General features: G+C 51.2%; 2 protein-coding genes and 1 non-coding gene across 3 annotated transcripts; 1 reads left to right on the top strand and 2 right to left on the bottom strand.

Annotated features, from left to right (window-relative positions):
- Positions 1-4,158: 4,158 nt before the first annotated feature.
- COCSUDRAFT_46313 (CDC73-domain-containing protein) lies at positions 4,159-6,932 on the bottom strand. The gene is made up of 9 exons (XM_005651495.1): positions 6,756-6,932; positions 6,480-6,635; positions 6,298-6,385; positions 6,074-6,213; positions 5,494-5,804; positions 5,227-5,356; positions 4,880-5,101; positions 4,662-4,772; positions 4,159-4,533 (listed from the first exon to the last, which is right to left on the bottom strand). The coding sequence occupies exons 1-9, from the start codon at positions 6,867-6,869 to the stop codon at positions 4,426-4,428; spliced, it is 1,380 nt and encodes a 459-aa protein (XP_005651552.1). The 5' UTR covers positions 6,870-6,932; the 3' UTR covers positions 4,159-4,425.
- Positions 6,933-7,097: 165 nt separating this feature from the next.
- COCSUDRAFT_t16 lies at positions 7,098-7,170 on the top strand. The gene has a single exon. It is a non-coding gene; the product is annotated as a tRNA-Ala (tRNA).
- Positions 7,171-7,944: 774 nt separating this feature from the next.
- Positions 7,945-13,192, bottom strand: COCSUDRAFT_39938 (alpha/beta-hydrolase; the record flags this gene model as incomplete). The annotated part of the gene is made up of 15 exons (XM_005651494.1): positions 7,945-8,109; positions 8,294-8,468; positions 8,625-8,750; positions 8,941-9,163; positions 9,288-9,376; positions 9,593-9,816; positions 10,086-10,248; positions 10,504-10,656; positions 10,909-11,014; positions 11,430-11,633; positions 11,908-12,077; positions 12,180-12,259; positions 12,377-12,428; positions 12,652-12,781; positions 13,015-13,192. The coding sequence occupies 15 exons, from the start codon at positions 13,190-13,192 to the stop codon at positions 7,945-7,947; spliced, it is 2,238 nt and encodes a 745-aa protein (XP_005651551.1).
- Between the last annotated feature and the right edge of the window lie 501 nt (positions 13,193-13,693).

Genomic DNA, 13,693 nt, shown 5'->3' with positions numbered 1-13,693 from the left:
CCTAAACCCTAAACCCTAAACCCTAAACCCTAAACCCTAAACCCTAAACCCTAAACCCTAAACCCTAAACCCTAAACCCTAAACCCTAAACCCTAAACCCTAAACCCTAAACCCTAAACCCTAAACCCTAAACCCTAAACCCTAAACCCTAAACCCTAACCCCTAAACCCTAAACCCTAAACCCTAAACCCTAAACCCTAAACCCTAAACCCTAAACCCTAAACCCTAAACCCTAAACCCTAAACCCTAAACCCTAAACCGTAAACCGTAAACCCTGAACCCTAAACCCTAAACCCTAAACCCTAAACCCTAACCCCTACACCCTAAAATGTAAACCCTAAACCCTAACATAATTCCTCAAGAGCTAGAATGGGCTTTCACCACATGTGGTCACATCCACAAGCTTCTCATAAATATATGTAGATAGTCATGGTGGGTATCCCGAAATTATCAACCTCTATTAAGGGTGTGTGGTCATAGGACTCATAGCATGTGCATGGCTGCTAGGATAGCAGCTTTTTGAGTGCCATTTCATGGACTTTTGATGGTGGGCTCCATGAACAGGTGAATCACAGAGTGCCAAGAGTTTCATTTGAGTGTTTAGGGTCCATGGACAACGTCTACAAGAGGCCACGCCTTGCCAAGGCCATTTGGCCAAAAAGTACTTTTGGCTGCCAAATAGCAGCTATTCATGGCGTGCTGGGGTTCAATAGCTGCTATTTGGCTGCATGGGTCCATGCATAGCCGCTATTAACAAACCTGTTCAGTACTCGGGCGGATCCTCAATAGCAGCTATTGGACTGCATGGGTCCTTGAATAGCCGCTATTATAGCCCCCTTCAGTACTTAGGCAGATCACCAATAGCAGCTATTGGACTGCATGGGTCCTTGAATAGCTGCTATTGTAGCCCCCTTCAGTACCTAGGCAGATCCCCGATAGCAGCTATTTGGCTGCATGCATGCTTGAATAGCCGCTATTAATAAACCTCTTCAGTACTTGGCCAAATTCACATGCCTCTGCAGGAGCCCCAATAGCAGCTATTTGGCTGCATGCATGCTTGAATAGCCGCTATTGGAGGATTGGTGGCGGAGGATAGCTGCTATTTGACCTCTGCCCATCATGGGATGCCCATCATGGTTCATCGACCATCATGCTACCATCATGCCTAGCCATGCTTCTATGGGTTGTGGGCCTTCCAATGTTCAAGGCCCCACCTCAACCTATAGTGTTGGTCACACATGGAGGCTTTGAGCCTTGATAGCACACAGACAAAGCCTTTCTTGCTCCACAATGGCCTTTGAAGACTAGCTAAACCTTACACTCCTAAATATAAAAACCCTAAACCCTAAACCCTAAATATGAGTGGGTCCCATTGGAGGCCTTTGCACTATATCATAGGCCCCCCTTTGGAGGAGCTAGGGGCTCCACAAGACTAGAAGGGAAATGATCACTTTTTTCAAGGTGTGATTGCTCCAAAACGGCATTGCAACTTTTGGTGAGACATGCATCAAATGAAAGCCCTATATGTATATGTCCCATTGCAAGTCTTTCCACTATGCCATAGGCCCCCCTTTTGAGGAGCTAGAGCCAACCCTATGCAAATCCTAGCCTGAAACCATGTTTGAGGCCTTATAGAGAGCCAAGGAGGTCGAATTTTCAAATTATGACTTCGTAGGCGTGATCAACACATCGAAATTGCCCAAGATCACCCTTAAAACGGGGGTCCATTTTTGGACACCCCAATCCCAAAACACTTGGTGTAAACCTTGCAATTCCTTATCCCTTCACACTGGGGTCACAGATTCATTGTATGGGAACTGGTAGGGAAGTTGTAATAAAGCCATTACGACATCACACGCGGCGGTTACCTGTTCACATCCAGTTCCCTACCACATCAGCATGCAACATTTTTGGATCCGAATGTGAACCTTTTAGGATCTTCACGGGATGCATGCCGATCCGGCGTTATTCCCAATAACTTCATGGCTACTTCCCACATCCTTCACACGTGCCCTCAAACTTGCAAGTGGCTTGGAAGTCATTAGGAAGTGAGTGGTGCGGTCGTAAAAAAGCCTTAATTGCGTCACAATGACGTCACGACCGCGTCGCAACAGGGTCACAACCGGCATTTCAAACTTGGTTGTGAAGTTAGGCCGCTGGCGGCCTGACTTCACGACGGCGTCCCAACCCCTTCCTAGTGACTGTAACAACGGCTTCACGTCCACATCACCTTACTTCACAATCACAGCACAAACGCTTCACCACTGGCATCAGATGTGAAGTTCCTTGGAAACATGTGTGAAGTTTCTGGTCCCCATAGTGCTTGGTACTCTTGACGGACTCTGACGCGTCTTTGTCAAGAGCGTCAAAGTGCCCCAAAGTATTACTGATGGCACTTCTGGCCTGTTCCCCACTGGCCTGCACAGAGCTGACAGTATGCGCGATTTCATCAAAAGGCTCCTTGGCTTCCAAGTGTCAATTGACCCCTGATCTCTTCTTCGGCTTGACGTGCAACTCGGCTCAAATGCTACTTCTGCTCCTCCGCTGTCTTGGAGTTAGCTTGGATTGCCTGCTCCCATTTGTTTTCTAAAAAAGTAGAAGTTCTCTGCTTGCTCTGGCTTAGATAGCTTTATCTTCTTGGATACTTTCTCTACTGCTGGCCTTTGATGTATATTGGTCTCGTCAAGATCGAGCTCTCCTGCTTCTGTGCTGGGCAACAATCGCTGTGCCTTGGATTGATCAAGGATCGGACGCTTGTGATCTGATGGCCTCCTCTCAGGGCTCAAAGATGGCACACGGTACGGCTATTCAGACTTGGCTGTCTTCAAGAGTTGGCAGTAGCTCTGCTACGCCCTTTGCTCTTGTGCCTGTCGTGTCTAGCTTGGGCTGGTGTCTTGTCCGGCAATCGTCGTGCTCCCAAAACCTTGGTGGAGCTGGAGGCTCCCTTGGTGCTTGGGCTTGGGGTCTGTGATAGTTTATTCCCAAAGAGGCAGCTGCAACTCGTTCGGCCTGCCACCAAAACGTGGCTGTAGCTGCTGCTGATTTATAAACCATGTTTCCGCCTGCCCTCGGCAATGGCTCTGCGTTGAAGTATTGTTGCTGGGCTTCAAAGTACTCCGGATCAGGAGGAGGTTGGTAGCTCTGTTGACCACGATGTGAATCTTGTTGCCGGGAATCATTCTCCCACTCCGAAGGAAAATATGTTTTATTAACCTCAGCGATGCGACTACTAGTAGTACTCCCGGCGTACTCAGTAGCTAAAATCCTTGCGTGCTCAAGAAAGTTCTGCAACTGCTTGATGTGCTTTAAATCGTCAAAATACTCCTTGAAAGTTACATGTCCAGGTTTACGACGCTCTCTACCACGCATACACCTTACCGGGATACCGGGTTGCTCATCCTGATCCGACAGTTCCCTGCAGCGAGGCCAAACGTGCGCTCCCCCACCGTGGGCCGTTCCCTAGATAACACGGATGCTTTATTACACAAGGTCAACGTTACAGGTCTCAGCACCAGGACCACACAAGTCACAGTTCTAGGACAACAGCTCCTATTTCAGGTTCAAGTTACCGTTTATTGCATACCAGCATATTCCTTTCCTCTACTCATCAATAGTCATCATTTGCTGACACAGCAGGTACTTCCGGGACCGTCAAACTTGTTGCAAGCTGTTCCTCTGGCAAAATGACACAAATTTCCCCTTCGCATCCTGACATGGGTGCAGGTCCTAGCATGCAGCCTATTTAGGCAGGTCCACTCAGTGTCCACTCAAGGGGTACATGTTCAGGGTGGAGAACTCAAATCATGGATGAAGTCTGCCGGTTCCGAATGCTCTTCCTTAAAACCTCTTATTGTAGAAATATCCCATACACTTTTTTGAATGTTCTTATGATACTAATTACTATATATAATACTATAGTTCTTTAACGTTCTTATACTCTTCTTCAAAGCTTCTTACAGCCCATCAATCGTGAGGAGGCACTTTTTTGAAGGATCAATAACGATGAGTTTGGGAAGGCTGCGGACTCCATATACTGGCCTGTACCAGCTCTTGAATGCAAGATTTCCGCAGAACACCCAGTATTGCCATCATTCGTGGAAGGTCAAGCCGGCCGATACAGTACTGCCAACTAGTTCTGTCAAATTCTTCCAGCGCTATGTAAAGCCAGCATGTTTTACACTCAGTGGCTTTCGCAACTTTGAGCTTAGTCAACAGGACTGTCTCGGCAAGCATGCCTATCAAGATGACGTGGTCATGAGGGCCTCAGGGTTTGCTCGCTTTAGATTTAGCATGGTCAAGTTTACGAATTTAGTATGCGGCTTCACATCAGGACAGCACGGTGTCCAGCAATGCTTCCTTCACTGCAATCGACAAAAGAAGAAAGCAGCAACCCAAATGGTACATCCTGAAAGTGTGCAGGTCTCCTCAGTATCTGAGGGGGCTTTGGTGCGCGGCCAGGAACTTGTCCAGCGCTGTGTAAATGTCCTGCACGATGGGCCGGTCACGGTGGCGGTTGTCCTTGGGCACCTCAACCTGCAAGCATTCCTCCCGTCAGCATGGAATCCAGCCAGCATTTGCATCCAGAACTGCAGATAAGCAATGACCAGAGAATGCTAATAGGATCCAGTAGAGATTCAAACAAGTCTGTGCAAGCGCCTCACCTTGAGCACGTTCCACTTCTTGATGTTCTCTGGCATCACCTCGCCCTTCAGCCCCACGTACACCCCCAGCATGCGCGACAACGTGTCAGCCAAGTGACCCTGTTCCGCACCCTGCACAACATCCTTCCAAATGAGTACAGGATTCCAACTACAGCACATCACAAATTAGGTGCACACTTTGTGAAGCACAGCAAAGAATAGCAGGGAAGAAGCTTCACCTCGAATGGCCAGCCCTTGAACTGCCAGTTGGCCCCTGACACAAAGACTGCCACAACCCGCTTCCAGTCATAGCTCTTTTTTTCGGGCGCCTTGTTGACGATACGGTAGCGCACGGGCTTAGTGCGTCCGATGGTGCGCATGAATGTCTCAGTGCTGCTGTTTGTGCCGCCTTCGTCAGCCACCTGCTGCGGAGATCGGTACGTGCCCTGCTCCAGGAACAGCTGCACACATACAACAGTTGCCTTCAGCCTTCTGACTCAGGCGTGACATGTGGGCATCGCAATTTGCTGTTTGCAAGGCAGACAATCATCTTCGGACAGGTACAGTCAGGTCCTTGGTCACGCACCTTGGCATTGAGCATGTTGATGGTGGCAGTGGCAGCAGCTGGCACAATGATGATGGGAGAAGCGCCAATCATGGAGTTCTTGTCCTGGCTTTTGTGCGCGGCCCCAGCAGATCGCCCAGATGATGAAGGCCTGTGCATGCATTCAGCGGAAAGTCTTCAAATTTCGTTATCCCATCAAAATGGCAAGGGTCACAGGCAGCACTCAAAGCAGGCACAAGTGACGGTCAGGATACCAAGCAACCAATAGCTTGCTGACTAGCTGCAAACCTGTGCTTTTCCTGTGAGGACTGGTGCCGGCTGCGATGTGCAGGTGGCTGCTGTGGCAGCGGTGGCCTGTCGTCCGCTGGCGGCGGGGGCGGTGGCGGGGGCAGCGGCGGCAATGCTGAAGCCGCGTCGCCGGTCTTTTTTCGCGCGCCGTATGCGTCAATCTGCTGCCCCTTGTACTCGTCGATCCCCATCGCTGCCAGGCCCTCCCCCGCCGGCCGATCAAACCGTCTGCTGGGCATGACAGGAATGACCTCCTTCCTCGGCTTCTTGGCGGTGCCACTGCGCGACGCCTCCTTCTCCTGCTGGCGTTTCTGAACAGGGCACACAGCACATTAGCTTGATTCACGGCACCAGCATTGTTTCTACAGTTCCTAAAGGTGCACAGCTTATTTGAACCCTGGAGAACATGCGAGTAGTTGGTGGAATGGCCTGACTTGAAGACAAACATGCAAAAGAACAAACCTGGGTCGGAGAACATGCAGACTAAGCACAGATCAGCTGGAGCCTGCCAAAATTTATCCAGTTCTTCCATACCCCTCAATAATTGTGCAGAGAAAAGCATGCCTAACGTTGAGCGCACCTGTACAGTGGCCAGGATAGTAAGCGCTGAGGCAAAGCTTTTGCCGGGCACCAGCAGTTGAGTGTTGCGATCCCGCAGCGAGCGCTCCCTCCCCAGCAAGTCGGCCAGCGCCTTCGCTCCCTTGTCATCTGCTGGCTCCCCTGGAGCAGAGGCTACCATTGTCAGCCTGCTGTCCTTGTCTGATTACACACCATCAGGCTGACCAATCAACAGGACACCCTTACCAGTGGTGGTGGGGACTATGATGTCATCTGTTGGCAGCTGTATGTAGTCCGAGTTTTCCTTTTCTCCTGTCAAGTACGCCTCCAAGTCCTGCAGGCAGCGCAGGAACCATAGGTCACCACACTCTTGGGAATTCCCATGGATTTCTTCTGTTATATTGATTGGCCTGAAACAGCAGTCTCACCTTTCTGTCGATGAAGGTGACAGGTTTCACGCCTGCCTGGTTGGCTAGCTTGATAAGATCACCCCCCTTTCTGGCATTCTTCATGAAGAAGACTAGAGAGCTCAAAGGGTACAGATCTCCTCTACCCATCTGAGACTTGTACGCAGTTGCCACATCCTGCAACATCCCGTGAATCAATCTGGACTGCATTATTTCCAAGGAGGTAAAAAAGCTCGTATATGACACCAATTCTTTATACGATTCCCAACAAGTGTCAAATCGCAGATCTGGGCATACCTTTGGGAACGAGTAGCGATCCCCAAATTGAATACGACTACCATCTGGGGACTCAACCACCTGGTCAAGTTTTTTATCTATGACAAATCCGCGCAGGACTGCGAGCGGATCCATCCTTTAGCTGTAGGATGCAGGCCTTTTATCTGACTCCCGCAGCGATTAATCACTGCAACGAACACCTCCTCAACGCAAAGATGCACTCTGAGTATATTCTGGTCCAATAATTGGAGGTACCTAATCTCTGGAGTTTTCCGCCAATCTTGTTGGATTGGCACAGCACCAGCAGCAGAAAGTAGTATATATACCGCAAGTGAGCGACTTCTGACTCAGATGCACCTGTTCGGGGACGTAGCTCAAATGGTAGAGCGCGCGCTTCGCATGCGTGAGGTAGGGGGATCGATGCCCCCCGTCTCCACTGAGCTTTTTTCGTCAACCTTTCATTTTGGTAGTGACTACGGTACCAGTGACGTGCACGTCAACTCGATTAGAATAGATCCCTTCATTTAAAATGCCAAAAACCTGTATGTTTACACTTGAATGCATCAGGTGAGGCAGGGCCACCGGTTTTGCCGGAGGTGCCACCGGCCCGGCCAGTGCCCACAACAATTGAAGCCAACATGTGTACACCTTGCAAGCCTCTGCCATACTTCAACTCCTCGGCATCAACAATATTCAGCAGTGGCCAATTCAATGTACACCCCTTGCTGTTGCACTTGCCTGATCTACAATATATTATTATTTGCAGATACGTGCTAGCAATTACTTTCATTGGTGTTAATACACTCTTTTCCTGCCAAAAGACAAGGTGCGTCCTGCTGAAAAGCTGCAGTTCAATGCTGGCACATTCCTACGGTAAGATTCCTACTCCTTCTTGAACTCGCCAGATCCAAGACCCAGTCAACCGTGCACAGTTATTATACCGCCCCCGTCAGCCGGGGCATATATTGCAAGCAATAACCGCATGCATTCACTTCGAGCGCCACCAGCAGCGGCATGACATCCCCTTGCCACAAGCTAGCTGCCCTGTCACCGCTTGACAAAAATTCCTACTAGGTAGTACAAGTTTGGTGCAATGTAAATGATCACAGTCATCAAGGCGACCAGCCTTGGATAGAATATTTTATTGCACGGCATGGACACATCCACATGTACAAATTCATACACAATTGCAAGCGGATCCGATTAGAGTCTATCCCATGCGCTCGCGGTTGGTGTCTGGTGGAGGACTATCTCCCTGATCCTGTTGATCTGGCAGCTTTGCAGCTTGGATGGCACGCGTGTACTCGTCTGGATCGACACCTTCTGCCATCTTGATTGCCTCGTTGAGAGTGTGCAGCCGATGGTCTGACAGCATCTTCCCAGAAACGAGGATTCTTTGCACTTGCAAAAATAATGACGTCTTGGTGAGTCCAGGGAGACTGCAGCAGAAGCAACTGCAGGACGAGCTGATCCACAGCGGCAGAAATGAAGTCAAGTAAATTATAAAATTAATCGAGGAGTCATGTGGGGCTCATGAAAAGCATGAGACCGGTGCTCACCTCGCGCACAATCTCCTCTGGCGCAACATGGACTGCGTCCCAATCGATCTGCCACTTCTCACGATGCCGCCTCATTTTGCGCAGCCGCTTCAGGCGCCGCACAAAGAGCATGCGACCGGGCGGCAACATCTCCCGGAAGTTGCGCGGGTCCACTTCTGCGCTGTGCCGCCGAAACCTGCACAAAGTGTGTATTGTAAGCGTAGCAGCCAGTCATCACTGGACTTCTCAATTGTGCCTTCCATGTGACAGGGCAGTGCAGCTTCCCAGCCCTTTCAGAGGGCATGCAAGTCAGCATGAGGTCAAGGTCTTGTGGGAGTGGACACACTCGCACAGGAAGCGCAGCGCCTCTGCGGGGACCTCGTCAGGCGGCCTGAACAGCTTCCTCAGCCGCTTCCTCCTCCGCTTCTTGCTCAACGCGCCCAGCAGTATCCTGCTGAACTGGACAATTTCAATACCCCTGATGCAAGCTCTGACTCTCCGATTTATCAAGCCAAAAGATGCTCTCAGCCCTCTTTGGATGCCGCATGTTGCATTGACTGTCGCTATGCAGTGCAGACACACCCATGCATATGCTGAAAATGAGACAGTACAGTTTGCAGCAGCTTCCACAGCTCCATGAAGCAATGACTAGTGCTTATACAACTGACGGGTGTGCATTGAAGGACAGGATGAACTCGCGCCTGAGCGTGTGCATGTTGCTGCGTGCAAGGGCGACGATCATTTTATCGAGGAGGCGGTCCAGGTTCTTCAGGGTCAGCCGAGGCATGCTGTCCTTCGCGACTGCCACGCCGCAGCAGAAGCCGGCCAGGATGGGCGACAGGTTGGGGCTGACCAAGCCTCCGGGCGGGGAGTATGCCCAGCACTTGAGCCCTGCAACAAGCCAATTCTTGCACTGAGCTCCCAAAGATGCAGCATGATTGCACGGGAGGGCAGCATATTCTGGCATGCATAGCCACGCACAGCACCTGCTCAGCATATGCAGATGACAGCGCACTTGGGTACTGATCCAGCATTTTAAGGGATAGCAGTGCGGCCACTCCCGCCCCCAAGCTGTGGCCAGTCACCACCAGCCTCCACCCCTCCCTGCACCACACCAAATTCCTGTAGTTAATATACCAGTGAGTCATCTGTTATGCCTTCTCATCACCTCGACAGGCATGAGGTGCTCTAAAGTGTCAAGACACCGCCATGCAAGGATTTGGCAGTACCCTGAATATGCTCTAAACAATATTTCTATGGCTTTGTAATGCAGGATAGACATACGCAGGGAGGCCTATCTCTTCAACTTAAGTCACATACCCCTTCAGGCCCATTCGGGCTATTTCAGCCGCGTACTTCCCCCGGGCATGACCGCCCTCGCCCAGCTGCTGCATGTCCTGCCCTGACGGCTGGTCCAGTGATCTGTTGCCACTGAGCAGCACTGACAGGATGCCATGCTCCTCCATGTCCTTCCAGATCGTCGCTGCCGCGGACAGCACGCCTGAGTGGGCGTACACCCCTTCCATCCGCCCCTGCTGCTGCTTCTGCAACACAACATCATATATTCTAGGCATGGGGTTGGCATCAAGAAAAAGCCGCTCAGAAATTGCTGGCAAAAAGAACAATGAAGTAAGTGAAGATCGGCATGCTGTGCCAGGACTCAAATAGTGCAGCCAGGGACTCAGGGCTGCAAATCAGTGCTACGGTAGGTAGTCTGCAGCTTCACACAGCGCCTGTCAATTTCACACAGCACAGCATGCAGATATATGGCAGCAAAGTGCAGGTAGAAGGAATGTCCATCCGAGCAGGGCACCTGCTGCAGGCTGGGTGGCAGCCACCAGTCGGCCTCGTGGGGCACCGCAACAATGTCAGTCACAAAGTCGGCCAGGCTCCAGGTGCCGCGCACGGCCACCACCACAGAGCGGCTCACCCTGTCCAGCGCTATGATGTACGGCAGCGTGCCCAGCGGCTCATCCCTGCATGCATCCGCAGCAGTCACCAGACAAGACCATCTATTTATTGGTGCCTACTGGGTTCCGCACAAGACACTGTTGGCACAAAGAGGCGCAGCCCAACACAGTGCCTCTGGTAGGCAGCTTCCTGCTGTGTTCCGTGAGAAACAATCCTCCAAGAACGGCGGCCTCACCAAGCACTGGACTTGCGATCACACAACCAATCAAATGTGTGATAACAGGGGGAGCTATAGCAGCGCGCGCCTGATGTTGAAGTACAGCAGGTCGGTGTCGTCGATCTGGGCCAGGCGCAGGATGGCCTCATACTGCACGCGCTGGCCCACTGTGCGGATGTGGTCCCTGTTCAGCAGATTCGCACGCGACGCCCGCCACCGACGCCCAAACAGCAGCTGCAGCATGCCCTTCCAGTAGCTGCAAAGCCGATGGTGCAAGGGGCTTGTCACTTACATTATCGCTTTGGCAGTAGTTTATGAACAGCTTGAAGTCAACTCTTTCATGCAAGAGACACAGGGTGCCCAACACAAATTTGCAGCGAAGTTGTTGCTCTGTAAGTGGCATGTACCGACGGTCTCATGTATCACCAGCGTTTGACAGCACAAACACTTAAAAACATGCACACAGTATGCATAGCTCACCGAGGGCAGGAGAGGCGGAACTGGTCACCTGCCCACCTGCCAGGTGTATGCCTGGGTGCTGTAGGCGGCCATGGCAAAGCGCACAAAGTTGCTGGCATCACGCAGCTCTTCTCTCGGCACAGTTTCATGATGCCCTGCACACACACCAGACCGCTCAGTTGTGGAATAAATACATGGTCAAGACTGAGAGGGATCATGAATGACCTGCTGGGGTTGCATACGAAAACAGATCTGTCTTTGCAACACATACATGTGGGTGCCACAGGGACAGTTGACCACCTGTGTAGATATCAGCAGCCTCTGCAGGGTCAATCTCTTGAGCAATGATGGAAGCATACCCTGTCCAAATGAATTGGACACATGCTGAGTCATTTCCAGACATGAAGCAACTGACACCAATTAGTGACAGCGCTGTCTGCTCAAAAGAAGTCCAGCATTCCTTGCAACCAAACCACAGGGAGGCATTGGCGATGCTGCAAGGAGAGTATAAGAAAGAGAAGGAATATAAATATGAGCCCACAAGAGGACGTTATGGCCTTGCAAACCCACCTGTGGGGGTCAGGCAGTGTGCTGTGTCAAGGGAGCTTTGCAACCGCGTGTCAGCATTGGCCGCTCGACCCTGCTCCATGGACTCAGCGTACTCAAATGCTGCTTCAGGACTGTCAGGCTGACGAGTACTGTCGTTCCTGTGTTGCTGGTTGAGATGCCTTGCCAGCTCCGGGATTGGCTTCAGATCTGGAGGCAGCCTTTCCTCTGCCACACCACAAAAGGTACCGTCACAAAGAGTTTCAGCGGCATATGCTGACCTACAGAGGCAACAATGAATCTGGGGTAGCGGAAAAACAGCTCATCGCTGTTCAGGCACGCTTGAAGAAGCTGAAAAATCACTTTCACAAGGTGCAGCGTTCAGAAAGGGCAGCAAAAAGGGCAGGGTTGGCTAGATGGTGTAAGCATAACATTGACCAACTGTTAGACCAGTTGATCTTGATTAGCACTGCACAATGCACTGGAGAGCATTGTAACACACCTGCTGGAATGCCCAGGGCGGCCTTGAGCTTGTCAACAACGTGTGTCAGGCGTCTGATCTGCTGCAGCCCATTCAACAGGATGAGCGCATCCATCTGATCTGTGGGTGTCAGGTCCACACCACGGATGATGGCCGCATACAGCTCTGAGATCTCATGCAATCGCCGGGTCCTACCACACACATTCCTCTCAGCACAAAGCCTCAGCAATAGCTATCTAAAGGTCTCAGCTGCATTTTTGGATGGGGTGTTTAAATTGTCTGAAAATACACACCCCAAGCGCTCCTCGAGGCTGGCCAAGGCTTCGTGAGAGCGCATGATGATTGCTACACACGCCAGCCGCCTCCTCCAGCTCTGCAGCATGCACTCAGTCTGCAGGCTAACCAGGCTGCCAGGTACACGTGCGCCCAATGTATAGCGGCACTACTCACATCATGCTGTGCAGCGACAAGGCAAAGATTTTGAGCTCACCCGGACGCTATCAAACGTGGGGAAAATGTTATAGATGATGAAAATTCGAGCCCTGCAACAGCAAGGAAGCGTATAAGTCACGAAATTGCAAACCAGGAAGTATGCCTTTCTGCTCTGCAGGATCCCCATCTCAGAAGCGTGATTAACTGAGGGACTGCACGCGCTTTTGAGACAAACAGCTGCTTGAGAAGGAGTGTAGCAACATAGCAACAGAGCCAGTACACGTGCTGGCAATCACACCCACTTCTGCAGAGTGAACTCCCGCAGATGCGCACCAGTTGTACACAAGATGCACCCACATGAAGTACACCAGGAAGTGGACAGCAGTCTTGCGGTTGTAGATGAACCAGCAGGCATCGCCAGGCAGCCTCAGGCGCACGTCCGCAACCACCCACGTCCCATAAACTGCAGCACCCCTTTCATAAGATACGAATGAAGCTCAGTGCTGGCATCCTGACATTGCATTCATCTGGAGCTTCTGCACCCAAGACTCTGTATACCTTCCTGCCTGCTCACACAGGTGCCGCCATTCATGACAAGATGCCGGCAGCATCCTTGGTACTGTTGGAGAAACCATGTTTAATTGGACCCGGATGACAATTTTGTAACTTTCGAGTGTTGAGGGTGCTCATGCGTACTTGCAATGCCAAGCTGGAGGGTCCACAGGGCAAACTGCAGGTCCACAAGGGGGCCCATGAACCGGCGCTTGGAAACCTCCAGGGGTGTGCCTGGAGTACAAAAGAAGAATACGTCGGCCAGGGGGTCCTTCTTTGCTGCAATCACCGTGCCAGGAACGCTCTTTAAGAAAGGGCGCATATTCTACAAGGCAGGTGTTGCTACACCAGGGATGAGGACACACCACATCTTGATGAAGAAAGTCCAGGTGAAGCATCGGTACCCCGAAGCTGTACACGAGGATGTTCCTAAGCAGTTCGCACCTCTGAGCCCAACCAGGATCATGGCGCATTCCGTCAGAAAAGAAGCGGAGTAGCTGCCGAAGATAAGGCACACATTGGCCAGATAGTGACGGCTGCTCACATCGTTGTCGCAATCTGCTGGTTTTGCCAATGCAAATTGGAAGATGATGATTATCATAATCCTGCGCACAACAGTAGTCATCTGGCCACACGCGAGCAACCCGGTATATCAATAGCGCATGGTGTTATGTATTTGCGCCACTCAGGTATAAAAAGATACGTGTAGATTATTTAGGACGTGATGCGATCATCAGGACGTAAGCGCCTCAATGAGATTTCCGATGAAGACCTAAAACTGACACCCAGGGATGCCAAAGGCTGACAGGAAGGGCCTCACCAG

Source organism: Coccomyxa subellipsoidea (genome assembly GCF_000258705.1).
Source record: "Coccomyxa subellipsoidea C-169, whole genome shotgun sequence".
Taxonomy (NCBI): Eukaryota; Viridiplantae; Chlorophyta; class Trebouxiophyceae; family Coccomyxaceae; genus Coccomyxa; species Coccomyxa subellipsoidea.
This window is presented reverse-complemented; position numbering and strand designations above follow the sequence as displayed.

Bases quoted from the DNA above. Each gene is read 5' to 3' on its own strand.
- COCSUDRAFT_46313 (XM_005651495.1), bottom strand. From the start codon at position 6,869: ATGGATCCGCTCGCAGTCCTGCGCGGATTTGTCATAGATAAAAAACTT. The intron at 5,805-6,073 runs GTGCGCTCAACG...TGCCCTGTTCAG, and splicing joins CTATCCTGGCCACTGTACAG to AAACGCCAGCAGGAGAAGGA. The intron at 4,534-4,661 runs GTGAGGCGCTTG...GAATGCTTGCAG, and splicing joins AGAAGTGGAACGTGCTCAAG to GTTGAGGTGCCCAAGGACAA.